This window comes from Heptranchias perlo, chromosome 9 (genome assembly GCF_035084215.1).
Source record: "Heptranchias perlo isolate sHepPer1 chromosome 9, sHepPer1.hap1, whole genome shotgun sequence".
In the NCBI taxonomy this organism is placed as follows: Eukaryota; Metazoa; Chordata; class Chondrichthyes; order Hexanchiformes; family Hexanchidae; genus Heptranchias; species Heptranchias perlo.
This window is the reverse complement of record NC_090333.1, coordinates 60,189,140-60,211,436: the sequence shown is the minus strand read 5'-3', so window position 1 is coordinate 60,211,436 and position 22,297 is coordinate 60,189,140. Positions and strand designations below refer to the sequence as shown.

Sequence of the window (22,297 nt, the reverse complement as noted above, 5' to 3'; positions counted from 1 at the left end):
TTTCATGGAACCAGAGCAATGGAGCAGTGCTATACATTGCAACTGCAGAGGGAATCAATGGCCACAAAGAATCATGCAGCACAACAAACTGGAGCTGCAAAATGTCCGACCTACGGTGTGCTCAGACATACACTATAACTGTAATCGCACAAGGCAACTCATGTGACAGCAAACCAAGCCCCAGCTTTGACATCAACACAGGTGCTTTTCAATTTATGGGTCTCACAAGATTAACATTCTGGTGAATAAATCCTTTGACAAGAGCCGAATGAATATCTTGATAAAGATGGGATACATATGGGTGATCAAATACTCTACAAAATAAGTAGTTCCTGTGCTGCTGAGAAATAGTATCAGTGGAATGCAAGCGATAATCAAGGTTGATTAATATATATTAATGTTAAATTGATATCATAGAATTGAGCTAGATTGCTATAAAAGATCAAAGAAAAATTTCAAAGGGTTTTTATCTTCCCTGGAAGTTTTACTTGTGGTTAATTACCTCCTTTAGGTGATAAATGAACAGATTGTACATAGTCCTTGGAAGGAATTGTTCACTAGGCCCTGAAATACAGCGACTATATCAGAACTATGGAAATAGAAAGTGAAGGATAGAACTCCAATTGGTTCACCAATTATGTCCTTTGAGTAGCTCAGCCATATGGACCAGGAAAAAACAGTTCCAAGCCTTGGTCTGGCTGAGTTAGGTAATCTCAGCTGGGGTGGTAGTTGTGGTAATTAATTGGTCTCAATGACCTTGGATTAGAAAGCTGAAAATCAGCTGAAGGTCGCACTTCTGATCTCTGTCCAGTGATATCTGCTGGATACTTCAACGGCACCTCCCTCCCCTGCGACCTCTACCGCCAAGAAGAACAAGAGCAATAGTGTCATGAGAACACTGTCACTTCCAAGTTCCCCTCCAAGTCACACATCAATCTGACTTGGACATACATTGCCTCTCTTCCTTAATCATTGCTGAAATTCCCTGCCTAATACCATTGCGGGAGTATCATCACAACAAGATCTGCGGAGGTTCAGCCTTCTCGGAGCAACTAGGGATGGGCAGTAAATGCAACTTTCAGCCACATCGAGGGAACAATTTTTTAAAAATGTACATGCACATCACATAAGGACAGGAACAGCTCAGTCAAATAACCTGCTGACGCTCACCATCAAGGCTCATATATGACCACTGGCCAATTGAGTGAGGTACCAGAAGGTGACCAGCACCTGTACAACCAGATCCCAGCAAAAAAATCAGCACCTTCAGGAAGGGAGGGGGGATAGAAATTGGTGAGTGAGAGAAAAAAATGGAAGGCAAAATGGGTCCATTCTTTGCTTGCATGGCCCACGGTTCTTGCTCAGTGAACTTAGGTACAATTTTCAGATATATCACGTAACAGCCAATCTTTCAACAGTCTAATAATGTTTTCCATCCAGCTCAAGCACTCAGTCAATATGAGTAAGTAAACAATATTAACAGAAAGCAAAGAAGCAGAAAAAATACAGTTTACAGGCCCAACTCTAGCTAAGGGGCAAGGCATACAATTCCCACAAATCTACCTTCTCAATATCCGAAAGGCCCACCAGCAAAGGGTTGGGGACTAGTTAGTTGGTGCCACTGTGCCAGGCAATGTGGTACAAAGCATTGGCTCTGCAGGGGTATAGTATCTTAGTGGTTATGTTACTGGACTAGTAATCCAGAGGCATGGACTAATAATCCAGAGAATTTAAATTCAAATCCCACCACGGCAGTTTGAGAATTTGAATCCATTTTAAAAAGAAATTTGGAAATAAAGAGTTGGTTTCAGTAAAGATGACCATGAAGCTGTTGAATTGTCATAAAACCCCAACTGGTTCACTAATGTCTTTTAGGGAAGGAAACCTGCTGTCCTTATCTGGTCTGGCCCCAATGTAACTCCAGTCCCACACCAACATGGTTGACTCTTAACTGGCCTCTGAAGCGGCCTAGCAAGCTCAGTTATATCAACACCATCTCAGGACAACTAGGGATGGGCAATAAATGACAGCCTTGCCAGTAATGTCCACATCCCTGTGATAGATACAAAGTACCCCATATTAATGTACAGTAATTACTGTGGAATTTGGGCATTATAATTTGAAATTTATGCACCCTGAGGAAAACAGCAAGTTTACAATTGGAATGGAGGAGCTCTGAGCTTTTGAAGGGAGGACCCAAACACAAGAAACCTACATCAGATCAGGAACAGGTCCAATCATTCTAACCCATTCTCTAACAGGCCTTTAAGGCATAACTCCATCCTGTTTAAACCATATTCAATGAGGAATATTTCAGATTTATATTAATGAGATTTATGGATATGTTTCCAGAACCATGTACCCCACAGAGTGTTGACGCTGCACTGGACTGCACTACTAACATTGCCTTGGTGTCCTGGAATTTCAGTAATAGTACAAGACTATACACTGCAACCGCAGCAGCCAGAGATGGACATCAGTACTCATGTAGCACACCAGATACATGGTGTGAAATCACTGATCTGCACTGTGATGAGTGGTACAATGTGACAGTGACAGCGCATAATGACAATTGCAATAGTTTACAAAGCTTGGAAAAAGAAATCAAAGCAGGTAAGTTTGTGGACTGAGTGGTTTTATATTTACTTAGATGATGAGTCAGTTTGCTTTCCGTATGTATGCCCTTCTTGAGATTTTTTGTATAATTGAAAATACTGTTCCATTCAGAGGCAAGGGCCTAGAAATTGATAGGCCCAAAGGCATGCGTGATATTGGGCCTCAGGCCTCATTTAAATGAGACCGGCCAACTGATGCAGCGAATCGGCATTAGATTTTGGACTGCTGGCCCAGTGCCAGCTGCATTCAGGCCAGACCTAAAACAGGTGTAAGGCCCTTTGCATATGCAAAGGGCCTTACACCTGTTTTAGGAGCCTCTTTTTCTGCCTTTACCAATAAGGCAGGTGGCGCACTTCCAGCGTGGAATGTGCGCGCGCATCCCGCCCGCCATATTGGACGCTTTGGCGTTTGTTTTCCATCTATAAAATGTGCGCGCTGTCAACTAATTTCTGGGCCAAAGTACTTTCAACGTTCTTTCAAAGTATTACAACTAGTCCTAGTCTAAAAGAATTAACTGGCCAGGTTAGAATATTACGAGTAAAATATTTAACTGCGTCTGCCATTAGTTAGACTTGCCCTTGCATGTTTAAGTTTTTAAAATTTTTATGCTTGGCAAGTTGCTGAAAGTGTGAGCTGATAACGGTGCAGTGAGGGAAACAGGGCATCTGGGACCTGAGTGAACAGGGCAGAAAACTGTGTATCTCCTTAACCAATCAGATTGAAGGATTGTGAAATTAACAGCGTAGGGGTTGAGAAGGAAGTGTAAGTTTGAATGGGTGAATTCAACGTCAAATCAGGAGCAGAAAGAGAGGGAAAGAAAGATTGGATTAAGAGTGAGAGAGAAAAAAAAGAGACCGAAAGGAAAATTTTAAAAAAGAATTAATTTAAAATTTGATATTTTTAAAATCTCCAACAACAATTAAAACCTGAAGGAATGAGACTCCACACTTGAAATAGTTAATCTTCAGTGTCAGATAGGTTGATTGGCAGTAATTAACGCTTATCACGTCATTAAAAGGGTACTTAGATTGAAATGAACAAGACCTAACTTTCTGTGGCAAGTTTAGTTCTAATTTACCACACAAGCACAGGAACTTCACGCTGTTCAGTGCATTTCAGTGGTGAGTCAGACAGCGAGATGCTGTTTTCACTAAGCTAACGGGGCATCTCAGACAGCAACTTTTGGATTTCTGCGTTTAACCACGCATCTGGCCCTCACCTGAAGTTGCTGCAGCATTTGCATATAATTAACGGTGAGCACCATTAGCCTCACTGTTATTTTGACAGCAAATTATGGCCCATTAATAAAAAATTCAGAAATATGGAAAAATGTTTAGTAAAAGGAACAGATACTTAAAAAAAATGTAATGTAAACATAGCAAATGAAACCCTGCCAAAGCTTGTCTGCCTTTAAGAACTCTGCATTTGCAGGTTATGGAGGCTGCTGCAATGAGTGGAATGTCCAGTCCCCTCTGTGTATAGTTACCGTTTCTGTGCAAGATCTGCAAACATGACGCAACAGATAGTAATGTTTGCTGCCGACTTGCTTTAAAACAGATTTAGACAGACAGATATAGTGGAATTTTTACTCAATCACCTTTGGGCAGTCAGGGAGAAACTCTGTAGAGCTTTCCTTGAAGTAACTAAATATGTTAGGAGAAACCCACGGATGGGAGAGCGGGCCCTGGACTGCTGCATTTTGTGTGCTGCAGTACTTGTACCCATTTCATACCATATCTCATTACGGCCCCAGATTTGAGGCAGCAATATTTAAATGAACACCTAACACAATTATGTGGGATTTACCCCTGTTTTTTTTTCTTCTTTAGTGCCCATTTGGAATTGGAGCAAGGAATATTAAAGGCTAGCAAAAGTGTGGGATTAAACTAGGTGGCTCATGTGGAGAAAGCACCACAGGTTTAATGGGCCAAGTGGCCTGTTTCTGTTCTGTAATAATATTCTATGATCCTAAGGAAGCTTCATGAGTGATGTCCTGAGGCTGGTCAGTAAAGCTGCCAATTGAGCCTGTTACTGCGCCTCCCCCCACCCCTCCCCTTTGAAACTAGCTTCATGCAAAACTCAACAGAAAGGTTCTTTCAGACCTCCTCACATCTGAATGTTTGCAGGGAGCATCTGAAATGGGATAATGGCTCCCTTATTGTCCCAGATCATGATGGGTAACGGTTTCAGTGACTGCTCATTGACGCTCAGTTGAGCTTATTGGCATCCCAATCCCCTCTTTATCCCAGCAGCTCCCGTTTGTAGCTGTGAGGTGAGTTTTAAACATCTGTGACCTCACATCAATTTTAAAGCAACACTTTAACATAAATTATATCCAAATCCTTACCATAGAAAAATGGTCAAAAACCCCAAAACATGACATGTGGACATTAGAATTTATAATGGAAAAAATTGATACAAAACAGTGACTGAAATATGACGACCGGAAGTAAGGTTTTGTAGACAGGAAATGCATGCATATGCAAGATTTTTAATATATTATATTTTTGTGACAATTTTTGTTGGGGGGGTCAATTATTTCTAAGTTAAAAGCAGGATTGTGGAGACTTACTTGCATGTTAGTTCTCTTGGCTATTAACAAAACATATAAATAACATACAACAGATCCATCTAGACTGCCAACATAAATGAAAGTCAGATCAGCATCTTGCCATCCTTCAGATGCCAACTTCAGTGCTCAAACATAATTCACTAGGTTAGTACTGGTCAGGATTTGAAGCTACTTTTGGACTGGAGCAAATCAAATTTGTTTGTACAGCGAAAGTACGTCCCCTTATCTGACACACCATGCGATGTTACCTGTGATCGTGTGGATGCAAAAAAAATTAACTGGTTCTTATTGCAAATATTATTAACCGTTTTTGATAACTTCCTTTTATGACGCATTGCATTATCTAGTACCGTGTGACCCAATCAACCCAACTGCTTACTTGGACTGTGATGTTAATGCTATTGAGGTTTTCTGGGATAACAGTGATGGAGCAGCATCATATGTTGTGATAGCAGAAAATAGTGATGGATTGACACAGTCATGTAACACAACGGACACAAATTGTGAGCTCACAAACTTACAATGTGGCCAGATATACAACATATCTATAATAGGGCTCAACGAACAGTGCAACACTTTACGACCTTCCAAGGCTATTGCAGCAATTGAAACAGGTAAAAGTATTTTGTTACTGACCTTAGTTTATGAATTTAATTCATTCCAGTTTCATTTTAATGTCATACTTTAAAAAAATGTTAATCTATGTAACGACCGTACTTGGGAGTCATATTAATGTTGCTAAATCTAGCACTCAATATTCAACTGCAACTCTCATCTTTTTGCAAGTTGTGCATTCATTCCTACAGTAACATCTGATTTTTCTAGACATTCTGAAAGAAAAGTTCTTCTATATTGCACCCTACAGGATTCAGCGGACTGTTCTTTACATTTCAATTTAACAATTCCACAGCCAAGCATTGAACAAAGTCTTAACAAGTTGTTTCTTGCAAACAGTGACAATTCCATTATTTTCCTGCCAGTACTTTATGGCTAGGTGCAATCCAGAGTATTGACGCCATCTACGTTTGGGGTCCATCTACATTTGCAAACCGATTCACTCACAAATTTACACATAACAAAATGAGAAGGAAGTAAAGGTTTAGTGCATGGGCAAATGTATGTTACACTTGATAGTTTCCCATATGTAACCATTGTATCAAATTGGCATAAATATCATTCATAAAAAAACTAACAAATCAATCTAAATCACCATTGAATACAGGTAGACCAGCTGCCAATGAACAAGCAGCAAGGAGGTAGGACAGCTCCAATCAGCAAACAACATCTGCAAAGTGAACCAATCCCCACTCCACTTAATAAACAGCTGAGAAACAACTACCAACCAGCAATGAGCAAGCACCAAAAAAAATCAGTCAATTAAATTATTCAGTGGATTTTTTCAAACTAGTTTCATCTTGATTTCTGACTCAGCTAATTTTATAGCCACACAAATAACTTTTATATCATAAGAAACAATACAAAAGAAACATTAATGACAGTTATAACTTAAAACACAAAAAAACCTGAAAAAGATATTAAATGTATCCAAAAAGTCAGCCATTGTATCTTAGAAATGCCTTCAAGAAGTTTTTTTCTGCAAGGATCTTCCTCTATTTCTGTTGTCTTGGGCTTGAATTCTGCTTGGGGTTGCCAACTCTGGTTGGACATATTCCTGAAGGTTTCATCACATGACCTTCTGCCTCCAACTGCCCCATCTCCAATATTTTGTATCACTAATAAACGAAAGTGTTCAAAGAAAATGAAAAATCATTTTTTTTAATGTCCCTATGGTTTTTCTCCCAGTTTGCTCGCAGCAGTGTCCAGGAGATTAATCTTTAATTCTTGGAGACTTCAGGACAGTCCTGGAGGGTTGGCAACCCTAGTTCTACTGCATTGCCAAGTTTGCACCATGTAACTGGACCATACTTGAATGAAGAGGCTTAACCAAGTAGTGGAGCTCCAGAATGCACCAGTATCAGTTCCTCTGATGCTCTACAACTTCCAGAGTGCAACCTAAGGCTATTATCTTTTACTGGAGCTACTGATGAGCTAGCACTCATCACCAAGGTGTGGCCAACAGGCAGGAATTCACGGCACACTCAATCATTTTATGTCAATCATAAAAAAATTCTGGTGCTTTAAAGGCATACCTGTCTTTCTGAGTGGACAAACAAAAAATCTTTCACTGATACAGCTTTTTGATTGGGAATCAAATCCAGGAGAAATAAATCTCTCAGACCAGCTGCTATTTGCCTTCGCCCTCCCCCCCCCCCCCCCATATTATTAGACAAGCACTTCTCTTGAGGTCTAGTGGTTTTCATTTTAAAATTCTGTACTCATTGTGTTGCTGTGTTCCACTTCCTAGCTGCCTCTGTTCCACTTGCAATGTTCTACCTCCTGACCCCTTGCCCACCATATTGTGTGCCGCTGCACAGCTGAGAATGGGATCATGCCCAAGGTTAAACACTGCTATCTAGATCCCAGACTATCCATGAGCAAAGGCCACCGCAAATCATCTCATTTTAATTAATATTTAGAGAAACATAACTTTAATAATCATAAACATTGTGTGTGATCCATTTATAAAATAGCAAATTTAGACAGTGATTGATTGACAGTTGATCATTGACAGAAATTTTCAGTGTACAGAATGGAAATTAATCTTTTTTTTCCCTGCCATTGCTTAATAATGTGCAGTTCCCTGTGCTCCGGTACTTGTTAATGCTCGTGTGGATTGTGCTTTGGATCTGGCATCATTGGAGTGGATGAAAAGTGATGGAGCTGATTCATACATTGCGTTTTTGGAGATGAAAAGTGGAGACAGACTGTCATGCAACACAACAGACTCGAGCTGTGCAATCTCCGATCTCCCATGTGGAGAGGATTATTCAGTGACTATAGTGGCACAGGCTGGTCACTGCAGCAGCTTACACACTTCGGGGTTGGAAATTCATTCAGGTATTTAATTTCAAAGCCAATTTGACTATTAAAATAATGAAAATCTAAATAAGTTAAGGGTAAGTTGCAGTGTTTATTTGTGCTTTATGCAAAAATAAATGCTATTGAGTCAAGTAATCCATGATGCGAAGGGCACAATTATTAGCTTCAAAATTATTTTGGTTAATAGTGTAAATTGCTAATCACTAAGCTACTTCTGTTTATTATTTACATTTTTGTAATTTCTTAATTTTGGACACATACAGGTTTAGAATCTAGTGAAATAATTCAGAGTAGCGCAAGGATTGGCATCAGGCTCCAACCTTATCACTGGAGGTTGAATTATTCAGATGGGTCAGGGGAAGCAGTGTGGAATGATTAGATGGGGGAGTGAGAAAGCAACTGCCCTAAAATTAGACTCACTGTCTTGCAATCCACATGGGAGATTAATTTCCTGAACTTCACAAATATTTCAGCACCACCGCAAAATTGTTTATAGAACAGTACATGTTCATCTTCCACACGCTTATGTTTTACCATCTCAGTTACTCTAATTAATCATTCAAGTGTCACCTGACACATGCCTGAGTTTCCACTTCTTTCACTAACAGTGGGCTAGATTCCCATCTTTACCCCTGAGCATCAATTTCAACGAAAGGAAAATCAGGCCGGTTCTGTTACCGATCGGTTATCCTCACCACCAGACTTTCCTATCTGCGCTTTGCCCAGGTGATGCTTAACGCCCAGGTAAAGACGAAGATCTACCCCAATATGTCAGTGATGTGCTGTGAGGACCAATAAGAAGAACAAGGTGGATGCAGAACAAAAATCCATACTGATTCCCAAAGGCCTTCCTTTGAATCATATAGAGTTCTGATATTGTTTTAATTACAAACAATTCTGAGTAACAGTTTTGCTCAAATAGAGATGAGATTTTAAGGATAGCATTATAACTGGTCATCATTCCAATATTGTGGCTTTTTTTTGGTCACTGAGAAACATGTCCTGTGATTAAATTCATCAAAGATGTGACAGAATATTGGCAGATCGATAATGGTCAAAGATACTAAGAGGAACACAGACAGTTGGAAAGATATAGAGAGGGGGGAGGTCAGAAAAAGTCAATACTGATAAGAGAAAGAAAGTTAGAGATTTGGAACCATAGAGAGAGATAAAGGAATAAAAAAAGCAATGAAGATATATTGGAAGGGATGTAGAAAATGTAAGAAAACAATAACATGTAAAGATAACAATAAAGAACATTTTGGGAACAGGAAAAGGCCATTTGGTCCAACAAACCCCTCACCTTTTTTGATTGATCTTTGCCATCTTGTGATAATTGTTTATCCTCTTTTCTACCAGAAACATAGCTAGTTGTCTCTTGAGCCTGTTTTGTATTATTTGCTGTAGTTGACAGGGCCCTCGACTGTGTCCGTCCCATTTCCCGCACTTCTGCCCTCACCCCTTCCCCTCCCTTCCAGAACCATGATAGGGTTCCCCTTGTCCTCACCTTCCACCCCCCCTGCCACCACATTCAATGCATCATCCTCCGCCATTTCTGCCACCTCCAGCGCGATCCTACCACCAAACACATCTTCCCCTCCCCTCACCTTTCAGCATTCTGAAAGGACTGCTCCGTCCGCGACACCCTAGTCCACTCTTCCATCACCCCCAACACCCGCTTTCCTCCCCACGGCACCTTCCCGTGTGAGCACAAGAGATGCAACACCTGCCCTTTCACCTCCTCCCTTCCCATCATCCAGGGCCCCAACACTTCTTCCAGGTGAAACAGTGGTTTACTTGTATTTCTTTCAATTTAATATACTGTATTTGCTGCTCACAATGCGATCTCCTCAACATTGGAGAGACCAAATGCAGATCGGGTTATCGCTTTGCTGAACACCTCCGCTCAGTCCGCAAGCATGCCCCTGACCTGCCAATCGCTTGTCATTTTAATTCCACATCCCACTCCTACTCTGACCTCTCTGTCCTCGGCCTCTTACACTGTTCCAATGAAGCTCAACAGAAGCATGAGGAACAGCCCACCTCATCTTTCAATTAGGCTCTTTACAACCTTCCAGACTCAAAATTGATTTCAATAACTTCAGATCATAACCACTGCTCCCAATTTTATTTTGTGTGGGACTGCAGCTGCTGGTAATGCTTCTGCTGTTGCCATTTACAGCTCTCTTAGACCCATCTTTTGTTTCTTAACTTGTCCCATTACCTCCCCCGCTTTTCAAATGTAGTGCTACCAGTTAACCAGTAAAAGTAGCTGGTTCAGAAACTAGTGAAGGGCCCCATGAATCAAATTCACTTCACAGTCCATGTTAGGATTCAAATGAAATCCCTCTAAATGGGATCTCAAAACTCTAGAGCCAGTAAGGTGCTCACCATTTGTTGTTTATTCTGACTTTGTCTTCAGAGTACTTCATTAGAACTTCTGTACACTGATGACACAACTCATGACATTTATTTTTCTGTTTTTTTTCCCAACCAAGTGCCATGTCCCCCTCAGAATGTGGAAGCCTATATTGAGAATAATACTGCCTTGATATCATGGGAGCTGAGTAATCGCACAGTATCATATACAGTAACAGCAGAGGGGAGTGATGGACACACCACCACCTGTACCACGTCTGAAATAAATTGTCAGATCCCAGCTCTTCACTGTAGTCAAACGTATACCATCACCGCACAAGCCTTTGATGATAATTGCAACAGCAAACAAAGTTCCAGTTATGATATTGGGACAGGTAATGAATTACATATTACTTTTAATGCTTGTAACATCTTACATCTTACATTGCATCGTTTGTAGAATGCTATTTTTGAGTCCTTTGAAAGCCTGTAAAAAAGAGGAATGGCTTATGAGGAGCTGGTAAAGATGGATTCTCTGTTACTGAGAAGGTAATAGCTTTTATATGAAAGGCTGTGGACTAATAGAGATTTTTTAAGAGAGTTGTATTGCGTGAGTGCATTATGTAAAATGTTGCAGAATAATTAACCTTTCTATTCGCTACATTTTATGAATATAATGTTTTGGAGTGTGAGTGTGGACTTATTACTTAATATAAACTTTAAAGCACTTTTATCTTGAGAATTCCAATGAGAACTAGACCAAACTTACCAAAGTTGGTTTCTGTTAGACTTCTAGCAGCTGTTAGAGGGATGATGTTCTTTATTCCGTCAAGTCCTCTTCATAAGTAACAGTTATAACCATAACCAAAGGAGTATGAGTGCTTCTTGTGTGCTGGATCTAAAAGACATAATGATACAGCTCCTGAAATTCAAATTATGTTCAGAAAATGTTTGAGCAGACTCCTCCTGGGAAAGTTGGGAGCAGCTCGAACAGAGACTTCACTCGGATGAATAGTAGCTGTGGCAGCAGATGCTATTGCTTTTGTCTGAACTTTTCCCAAGTGATATTGTCAGTATTTCCCTAGTTTGAACTAATATTTTAATAGTACTGCTGATCATCAAACAAGATGATGTAATGACAATGCTACTATTACATATATCTTTGTTTCCAAACTGGGCTGGCTAATGAGATTATTTCATGAGATGATGCAGAGTGTTTAGTATTCAGAATCCAGGGACAGTCAGTGCAATGATGCACTGAGCTGGTACACCAACTGTGATGTGGTGGGATATGGATGCCTGCCCATAATTTTCTGAATTTACAATCTTGCCCACATCACTGTAGGGAGATGCTAAGACGATGCTGGCCTTTTTCCTCATTGTGGTGGGAGGAGGGAAAATTGAAGAGATGGTTATCACTGGGATATTCTCTACTGAATGCCATTTTATGTGGCATTGATAGAGACCTACCTACCTATCCTCATGGCCACAGTTCCTTAACAATGTGGAAAGCTCAATAGAGATGTTTAGATTCAAAAAGGGTTTCACACACCAGCAAAATAGTCCTCTGGCACTGAATAATGAAATGAGTGGATAGTTTGTTCAAAGTCAAAGTGATTATCATTTTATTTTAATTATGTGATCAGCATGATGTATTCCATTTATTTGTCAATATATTTTATCATAGTATCTCTTCAGGTATTCATGAAATTATACTTTTCCTTTTACACAGCACCGTGCGCCCCAGAGGAAATAATTGCGAATGTGGACTGTAATTCTAATCGAGTAGTAGTGTCATGGGGACGGATTAATGGGGCGATTTCATACGGTGTAACTGCAGAAGGAAGTGACGGACATACACACACACACAACACAACAGAGACACGCCATGAAATGTTGGATTTACATTGTGGACAGCCCTATACAATAACCATAACAACATTGAGTTATGGCTGGAATGACATTGCAAGTACCTCTGTCCAAATCCAAACCGGTAATGCTATTTCTCCTTAAATAATATCCACTATGGAAATAGTTTTACATTCATTTGTTATTATACTTACAGGACAGAGAGAGGATTGATATTTATTTATATTTTCTAACTAGCACCGTGCATTCCTGAGAATCTAACAGCTGAGCTGAACTGTGATTCGAACGCGGTCTCCTTCTCGTGGGATGACACCGATGGAGCAAAGTTATACACTGTGACTGCCCGAGATAGTCAAAGAGTCACAGCTTTATTCAATACAAGTGATACAAAGGCTCAAATCCCACACCTACAGTGTGGTGAATATTATACAATCTCTGTTCTAGCAACAGACAATATCTGTAAAAGTCCCCAGAGTGCAGTGGTGAATGTACATGCAGGTAACACTCATTTCCATAAAGCATTTTGTGACACCTTAACAAATGAAGTGTTGCATTCCACAGGCAGTATTTAAATGCTATGTGTTTTTAACTTATGCTCTTGAATAAATGGGTCTCTGTGCATAATGCAGGATAAATTGCATAACTCTTGTTAGAGAGTCCACAGCTGGAGTTACTCTTTATGTTGCTGATATCTTTGGTCTGACAAAGCTACAGGAATGCATGGTATTTCTGTATCCTCTTTAACCTGTTACACTTCCAGTGATCCAATGGAAACATGGCTTGGTGTATTAAAGAGGTCCTGGATAACGGAGCTAACATTTCCCAAAGCTGCATGAATACGACTGACAATATTTTCTCAGTTATGGGGTAGCATTCTCCAAAAGAAATGACGAATCTTATTATCGGTGGTACCCACCTGGACAAACACTTCACTAAATTTTGTAGTCAGCCAAAATTGCTTTGAAGCTTGAGTCACATAATCGTAATTCTCTGCTGCCTGTGTCGTTGCTTACAAAGCCATGATCTCCATGTGAGAACTAGGTAGGACAGTACTCCTATACCCGAGGACCAGCCTTCTAACATTTCAAACAAATAGCCTGCCTAATATTTTGATCTTCTGGAGTTACTGGCACCACAGTACTCATGTATTCTGTGAATCTTACAAATTCAACAAAGGAAATGCCAGTTAATGGCATATTAACTGTAATTTTGAGGATGTTCAATCAAATGATTTGTCATAGTGCTTTATTACTGTAATGGGCCGGATTTTGCTTTGAGCGGCGAACGAAGGACACCAGCTGTTCGTTAGACTTGCACTTGCCCATAGACTTTCTATGAGCTTTTGCACGGCAAGTTCCTGGAAATTAGACAGCCGTTCAGCGCGGCGCCCTCTACAGGGCATGTGGGACCTGTGTGAACAGGGCAAGCAGCTGTGTATCTCCTTAACCAATCAGATTGAAGAATCGTTACTAGCAGCACAGAGATTGAACAGAGATTGAACCAGGAAGTGTAGATTAGAATTGTGAATTCAATGTCAAATCAGGTACAGAAAGCAAAATAGAGAGGCTAAAAAAGATTGAATCAAGAGACAGAGATAAAAGAGACAGAAAGAAAAAGTAACAAAAAAAATTATTTAATTTTTTTTTTAAATGTCCAATAATAATTAAAATCTGAAGGAATGAGGCTCCACACTTGTTAAAGCTAATTTTCAGTGCCAGAGAGGTTGTTTGGCAGTAATTAAGACTTACCACACCGTTAAATGGATACTTAGACTTGAAATGACTAGATGTAACTTTTGTTGACGATTTTAGTTCGTATCTATCAGGTCAGTACAGAAACTTCACGCCATTCAATTAAATGGGGAGCCAGACCGTGAGATGCCGTTTTCATGCAGCTTACGGAGGGAGAATGCATCTCGGAAAGAACTCCCGGATTTCCGCGTTTAACTGCGCATATGCGGTCGTCGGAAGTTACTGTCCGATTTGCACATGAATAGCTCACCATTATTTTTACAGCAAAATCTAGCCCAATATGTTTATATTATTTCCCTAATCCAAATTGGCATTTATTCCTGTGATTCTTCTGTTCATGTCAATGAAGTGACTAATGTCACTCTAACTGGCGTGGAAAGTTTCATACTTAACTCTTTCCAGACCATAGCACTCCATCTTGGTTCAGTCATCCCTGCAGTTCTGCTGTCTTTTACATAGAATTAAACGGAATTTACAGCACAGAAATGAGCCATTCAGTCAGTGCTTATGCTCCTCCTGCCACTTTTCTTTTCGATAAGTCTGAAATATCCCAAAGCAACTTTGTCTCCTCATTAATCCTTAAAATCCACTGATTGAGCTAATAGACATAACTTTATTGAAAAGAAGTGTCATCTGCTGTCGTCTTGCCATTTCTGGTTCCTGTAAAAGTTGTTTCTCAAAACTTCTGCAAATCTCCTTTTCAACCCAATAATCTAGATCTTGTTGAAGAATCTGCCTTGATTTTATTAGTACTATTATTGTTGCTCCTCTAAACTTTCTTTTCTCATTCCTCCTAAGGCACCATCCCACTGCTCTTTCTCCTTCCTGCATTCTGAACTGTCTCCCCCTCTAACTCATTCTTTCCCAGCAACATTAAACTGTGGACCTTTTTATCCCGGTCAGTCTCTCTCTTCTCCTAAAATCTGTGTGTTTTTAAAATCCAATCTTGGCATCATTTATCTTGTCTACTGTCTTATTGTTTTGAACCGTCGGTCATGTCCATTATCATAGATAATCTAACAACTTGTATTCTTGTATTAAAATCTCTATTGCACTCTACCCAGTAATTAATCTGCAATACTGGTCCAAAGGAAACAAGCCTGAGTGTTCTTGACAATGTCTGGATTCACAGGAGAAAAGACATGAGTTATTGCCTTATTGTTGGTATTTGGTTGATAAGCAACTCAGCCAAACTTGTAGCCGACCAAAGATTCCTGAAGCCCGAGTCACATAATTGGAACTGAATTCCTTCAGTTCTCCAAATGCTGTAGCTGTACTTACAAACCATGTAATGATCTTCACAAGGTAAATATGTGAAATAAATTACAGCACATTTTTACTACATGGAAGTTCAGCAAACAGTGCACACAAGGCCTATTCCCACAATTAAAGTACTAACCCTCTAATTATCCGAACATTTGCTCGATGTGCAAATCAAATGTGCAGGGTCAGAATTTCAACTGTTATTTTGATATTGTGACATTCCTCATTGCCTGTGATTTCAGAAATTGCAATTTAAAGAAAACTCAATTTATTTCACACAGAGTCTTCATTTTTTAAACATTTCGATGACCTATTTTAGACATTATAGTTTATTACCATTACACAAACCAGTAAGCAAAATCCTTGAATTAAATGTGAACAGGGAATTAAGTACATCAGTGTTGAAATGAGAGATAATGTGTTTTGTTTTTAACATTTTTTATTAATTTTCTCTCCAGTCCCTTGCCCCCCTCAATCTGCTAAAGCTGATCTGGATTGTGCTAATAACATTATCTCATTGCACTGGGACCAGAGTAAAGGAGCAGAGTCATACATTGTCACAGCTAAAGGAGGTGATAGTTACAAATCTTCATACAACACAACTAACACAAGCTATGAAGTGAAAGAGGTAGAATGTGGAGAGACATTGACTATGAATGTGGCAGCAATGAATGAGAAATGCACCAGTTCCATAGGTTCAAGTGTTACAACTGACACAGGTAAAGATAGTTTGTTCTTACAATACGTTCAGTGCCGAGACAAAGACCCCGATTTTCAAATGGAATTGCGGGTGCGTTGGGAGCAGGGGGGGCTGCAAAAATTGGGAAAATCCCGAGCAGGTGAGGAAACCGGCCCCAACCCGCCGACTTCTGGGTTTCCCACAGACGCGCCTGTGTGCGTGCGTGCTTCCCGAATGCAGAAGCCCCGCCAGCAATTAAAGCCAGCGGGATGATAGTTAAAGAACCAAATGTACCTATTTGAGGTACTTAAGGTACTTTATTTCTGACATAGTAGGTAGTTAAAACGATTTTAAACTTTCCTGGGCGGCTTTCCCATGGCTTCCGATTCACGCCTGGCCGGATCAAGCAAAAATAAAGTAAATAAATTAAATAAAAAACCATTGCACAAAGTTTAAAAAATGAAATGAACCTACCTTTCCACTGGTGTCACCTGCATCCCCCTGCTCTGATGTCTGATGTCCCTCTCAGCCCCCGATGTCCCCCCTCTCCGACGTCTCTCTCTGCTCCCGATGTCTCCCTCTCTGCCCCCCCGGATCTCCCCTCACCGTTCCCCCTTGATCTTCCCCTCCCTCCTCTCCCCCTCCCCGGATCTCCCCCTCTCTCCCTCCCCCCAATCTTCCTCTCACTCTCCCTACCCCCAATCTTCCCCTCCCTCCCCCGATCTTTCTCTCCCTCCCCCCAATCTTCCTCTCCCTCCGCCCGCCCCCCCCCGATCTTCAGTGCCCTCCACTCTCTGTTCCAGCACCAGATGACGTCTCGCTCTCCCTCTTTTTCTCTTTCCACCCCCCCCCCTCCCCGCCCACCTCGGCGTTGCAGCTCCTGTCAGCAGCCAGCCTGTCAATCAGGCTGGCTGCCGGGCGCGAATCCTGGAAACAACTTTAATCACCATCAATTACATTACAATCTCATCGGGAAAGATAAGTTTTTTTTATATTCGGGTTTGCCACACGCACCTTCACCCCCCCCGCTGCCAACCCGCCACCATTTCAAAATTGAGCCCAAAGTATCTTCATACTTTTTGTCACTTAATACAACTAGTCACGACTGAGCAATTAAACAATAATATTCCTGTCCTGCCCCGTCCCCAGTTCACACACACGATCAAAATTAGAAATGATCTGATCAACAGATAAAGTTTGCAAATTATATTTCATGTTTAATAAAGTGCCGCACGGTAGGCTTGTCATCAAGATTGCGGCCCATGGAATAAAGGGGGCAGGAGCAACATGGATACAGAATTGGCTAAGGGACAGGAAACAGAGTAGTGGTGAACGGTTGTTTTTCGGACCGAAGGGAGGTGCACAGTGGTGTTCCCCAGGGGTTGGTGCTGGGACCACTGCTTTTCTTGATATATATTAATGACTTGGACTTAGGTGTACAGGGCAAATTTCAAAATTTGCAGATGACACGAAACTTGGAAGAGTAGTGAACAGTGAGGAGGATAGTGATAGACTTCAAGAGGATATAGACAGGCTAGTGGCATGGGTGGACACGTGGCAGATTAAATTTAACGCAGAAAAATGCAAAGTGATACATTTCGGTAGGAAGAACAAGGAGAGGCAATATAAACTAGAGGGCACAATTCTAAAAGGGGTACAGGAACAGAGAGATCTGGGGGTATATGTGCACAAGTCGTTGAAGGTGGCAGGGCAGGTTGAGAAAGCGGTTAACAAAGCATACGGGATCCTGGGCTTTATAAATAGAGGCACAGAGTACAAAAGTATGGAAGTCATGATGAACCTTTATAAAACACTGGTTCGGCTACAACTGGAGTATTGTGTCCAGTTCTGGGCACTGCACTTTAGGAAAGATCTGAAGACCTTAGAGAGGTTGCAGAAGAGATTTACCAGAATGATTGCAGGGATGAGGGACTTCAGTTATGTGGATAGACTGGAGAAGGTTCTTCTTGGGGTTGTTCTCCTTGGAACAGAGAAGGTTGCGAGGAGATTTGATGGAGGTATGCAAAATCATGAAGGGTCTAGACAGAGTAGATAGAGAGAAACTGTTTCCATTGGCAGAAGGGTCAAGAACCAGAGGACATAGATTTGAAGTGATTGGCAAAAGAACCAAAGGTGATATGAAGAAAAACTTTTTTACACAGTGGTTGGGATCTGGAATACACTGCCTAAGAGGGTGGTGGAGGCAGATTCAATTATGGCTTTCAAAAGGGAACTGGATAAGTACTTGAAAGGAAAAAATTTGGAGGGGTATGGGGATATGGCGGGGGAGTGGGACTAGCTAGATTGCTCTTGCATTGAGCCTGCATGGACTCGATGGGCGGAATGGCCTCCTTCCGTGCTGTAACCTTTCTATGATTCTATGTACATTAATATCAACTACAGAAGGAAAAATGAATGGGAACAGTTAGAATGCTCAATGCTATCATAACATAATGACATAACATCCTATTGTTTTAGTCTGATACTCACTTGTTAAGGCTGTCATGGTCCAGAATTAATGCAACTCTATAAGAGCTATCAAATACTTTTACATTTATGGTATTTATTGTCAATTAATTGATACACTACGTATACTTTAATTTTCTGTTTGCTTTCCACCTGTTAGAATGAAAAGTTGCTATCGAATTGTTATTTAGTAAATTATTTAGTGAATTAATTTGTCCATTTATTCATTTCAAATTACACTGACGGTTGATTCTGTCATCCTACATCCATTTTCAATTTCAATTTTTTTTCAGTCCCTTGCGACCCACAGAATGTAGATGTAAGACTGGATTGTAACCTAAATACTGCTTTGGTGTCGTGGGACTATAGTAAAGGTGCACTCTGGTACACTGCCATTGCTGAAGGACCCAATGGGAACATCCAGTCGTGCAGAACATCAGAAACATCATGTAGAACGCCCATGTTACTGTGTGGCCAGTTATATTCTGTATATGTCATTGCATCTGACAGCACATGCAACCAATCTCAGAGCTCAATAGTTGAAATTCAAACAGGTAACTCCTTGTCTTACTGACATACTGTACTACGTAGACCAAACAAATAAGCTTCCAGCATGTTTTATTTATCAATATAGCACAGCACTATATTAAGTTAGCAAGCTGTACAGAATATTAAAAAACTATATTTAGCATTGGTGCAGTATTGTGTGTACAATGCATGTGCAAACTGCTGGAAATCGGTATGAAGTTTTGATGATGTAATGTAGTCAAATAACATTTATCTCCAATGCAATCAAATCAACCTCTTTTGTTCATATCACATTGCTTTTCTTCAAGTAATATGATTCAATGTTGGAAACCAATTGTTCACTGATTTGGACAACATTCCAACCAGCAAGAAACCAAAACCTCAAGCAATGTAAAGAATATTTAGTTTGTATGATATTGTTACACATTCGGGCTTTGCTGCTTAGGTTCAGTGGTGTCAGTTAATCCTGAAAACAGATCCAATATTCTTTACATTTTAGAGTTGACTCACACTGCCCAATATCCACTTGGAACCATAGAACTATTCAGTACAGAAGGAGGCCATTTAGCCTATTGTGTGTGAGCCAGCTCTTTGATAGAACAATACAAAACTAATTCCATGGTTTTGCTCTCTCCTCATAGCCCCATATCTTTCCTTGCTTCTAATATTTTTGAGTTTTTCCATAAAGGATGCAATGGCCTCAGCTTCAATCATTACCTGTGGCAAAAAATTCCAAGCCCCATCGACTCACTGTGAAAAGAATGTCTCCTAACCTCTATCCACACACTCCGAGTGATAAATTTAAATTAATGACCCCTCATCACTGTCTCCCCAACTAGAGGAAATAATGTTTCTCTATTCATCTATCAGAACTCTTAATTTTAAAAACCTCTTATTAAATCCCCCTTAACTTTCTCGCCTTTAGCAAAAATAGTCTCTGTGTCTCATATCTCTCCTGATAATTATAGTTTCCCAACCCTGGCATAATTGTGGTGAATCTATGCTCAATGGCTTTAATGTCCTTTCTATAATGGGTCACCAAAACTGCAGCTGGTACTCCAACTGTGGCCTAACCAATATTTTATATAAATTCATCAGCACTTCTTTACCCTTGCACTTTACGCTCCTGTTTATAAAATCTAAATTGCTATTGGTCTTTTTTATGGCTTTATCTACCGGCAGTCCTTCATTGATTGTAAAGCACTTAGGGATGTCCTGAGGTCGTGAAAAGCACGATAGAAATGCAAGTCTTTTTTCTTTAGCAGTCGGACTTTCAGGGAATTATTTATTTGAACCTCTAGAGGTCTCTGTTTTCCACACTCTTCAGTTTCTTTTCATTAAGTGCCAGCTCCCATTCCTTCATTTTTCTCCCAAAATGTATTGCCTCACACTTATCAACTTTAAATTATATCTGCCAGCTGCCTGCTCATTCTGCTAGCCTGTCAGTGTCTTCCTGAAATCTTCAACAGTCTTCCTTGCTATTTGCCATACCTCCAACTTTTCTCTCCTCAACATATTTTGAGATTGTGTTCACTATGCTCAAGAGCAAATCACCTATATTTACTGAGAACAAAAGTCCACCCAGCACTGACTCCTAGGGTACACCACTTCCAACCCTTCTCCACTCCGAGCAACACCCACTTACCCTGACTTGCCTTACCTTGTTTCCTGTCCATCAACCGACTTTCTATCCATGCTGCTACATTTCCTCTTGTGCCATATTACTGAACTTTTCTAACAACCATCTTTTGAGGCACCTTGTTAAACATCTTCTGAAAATCCATATACACTATATTAACTGCATTCGCTTTATGTATCCAATCAGTCGCTGCATCAAAAAGCTCTATTGAATTTGTCGAGCATGATATACCTTTCACAAACCCGTTCTGGATGTTCCTGATTAACCCAGGTATGCACTTGATAGGACCCCAATTGCCATATTAAAAGGGGCCCACCACCTGAAACAGGCAGACTCTTGGCTCACCCAATGCTAGGCCCCTGTGAAAGTGGCAATGGCCAATTGTCGGCATTAACGAGACGGTAAATTTACTGACCTCATTTTGAAGCCATTACGGTCCCATTAACAGCAATTTTGGCAAGTTAAAATCTACCCCATGATCTTTCAGTTTTTGATATTTCATTGTTCCTGCACATAACTAATTTCCATGGTAACAGAAAGAATGGCTTTTAAACTTTAAACATTTTCAAATGCTATTTGTCAATTCACATTCTTGAATTCCAGTAAAAAGCTGACTGTGCCTTTATCCATCTTGTTTCTCTGATATCTTCAGCCCCTTGCAGTCCTCAGAATGTAAGTGCTTATTTGGACTGTCCAACACACACAACGTCAGTATTGTGGGAGCAGAGTGATGGTGCAATGTTCTATATCGCAATTGCAGAAGGAATGGAAGGAGACAGATATCCATGCAATGCAACAGAAACAAGCTGTGAGATCATAGACCTCCCTTGTGGCCAGATATACAGTATAACTATATTAGCAATGGATGAAATTTGTACCAGTTTACCAAGTCCAGCTTTTGAAATACAAACAGGTAAAACCTTGGTTCTCTTTTTATGACAATAAACAGAATAAAGTCATTAAAAGATAGGAAAAATTCAAATTGACAGTGTTACAAAATCAATAAACACCACCTCACATTTTGTCCATTGATAACTGCTACAGTTATTCTTTGTTACAAAGTCAAGTATCCCGCAGTTAATCCTATTAGATACTGATCAAAGTTTCAGTCCCTCTCATACATGTTGCATAGCTTGTATTGTTGCAGTAATGCTTGATACCATGTAGTTTTTAGACATATATATGCAGCATTAAATCTACAACAGTTTAAGGATTCCATTCTGTGCTTTCTCCTTTCTGCAGTGCCTTGTATCCCACAGAATGTGGTAGCTCACATGAACTGTGAAAGTAATAATGTTTCCGTGTTTTGGGATCCCAGCAATGGCACAGAGTCATACATTGTAACAGCAGAAGGAAGCAATGGCCATAGGGCCTCATGCAATGCAACAGATACTGAATGTGAGATCACAGATGTGTATTGTGGACGGAACTACTATATAACTGTACAGGCAATCCGCATGCAATGTAACAGCTCACAAAGCTCTGCTTTTACAATTAAAACAGGTGATTCTAGAGTTCAGAAGAATTTAGAATAAGAAATTCTAAGATATACACACGTTAGTTGGAATATTGTCATTTTTGTATCTTATAAACAGTTATGTGAATCAGTATTTTTC

General features: G+C 40.3%; 1 protein-coding gene across 1 annotated transcript; it reads left to right on the top strand.

Moving 5' to 3' along the window:
- The first annotated feature begins 2,342 nt into the window (after positions 1-2,342).
- LOC137324913 (fibronectin type III domain-containing protein 7-like) lies at positions 2,343-22,216 on the top strand. Its single transcript, XM_067989604.1, has 10 exons — positions 2,343-2,613; positions 5,536-5,802; positions 10,627-10,881; positions 12,219-12,479; positions 12,593-12,853; positions 15,828-16,088; positions 18,808-19,068; positions 20,868-20,951; positions 21,334-21,594; positions 21,924-22,216. The coding sequence occupies exons 1-10, from the start codon at positions 2,343-2,345 to the stop codon at positions 22,214-22,216; spliced, it is 2,475 nt and encodes an 824-aa protein (XP_067845705.1).
- The last annotated feature ends 81 nt before the right edge of the window (positions 22,217-22,297 follow it).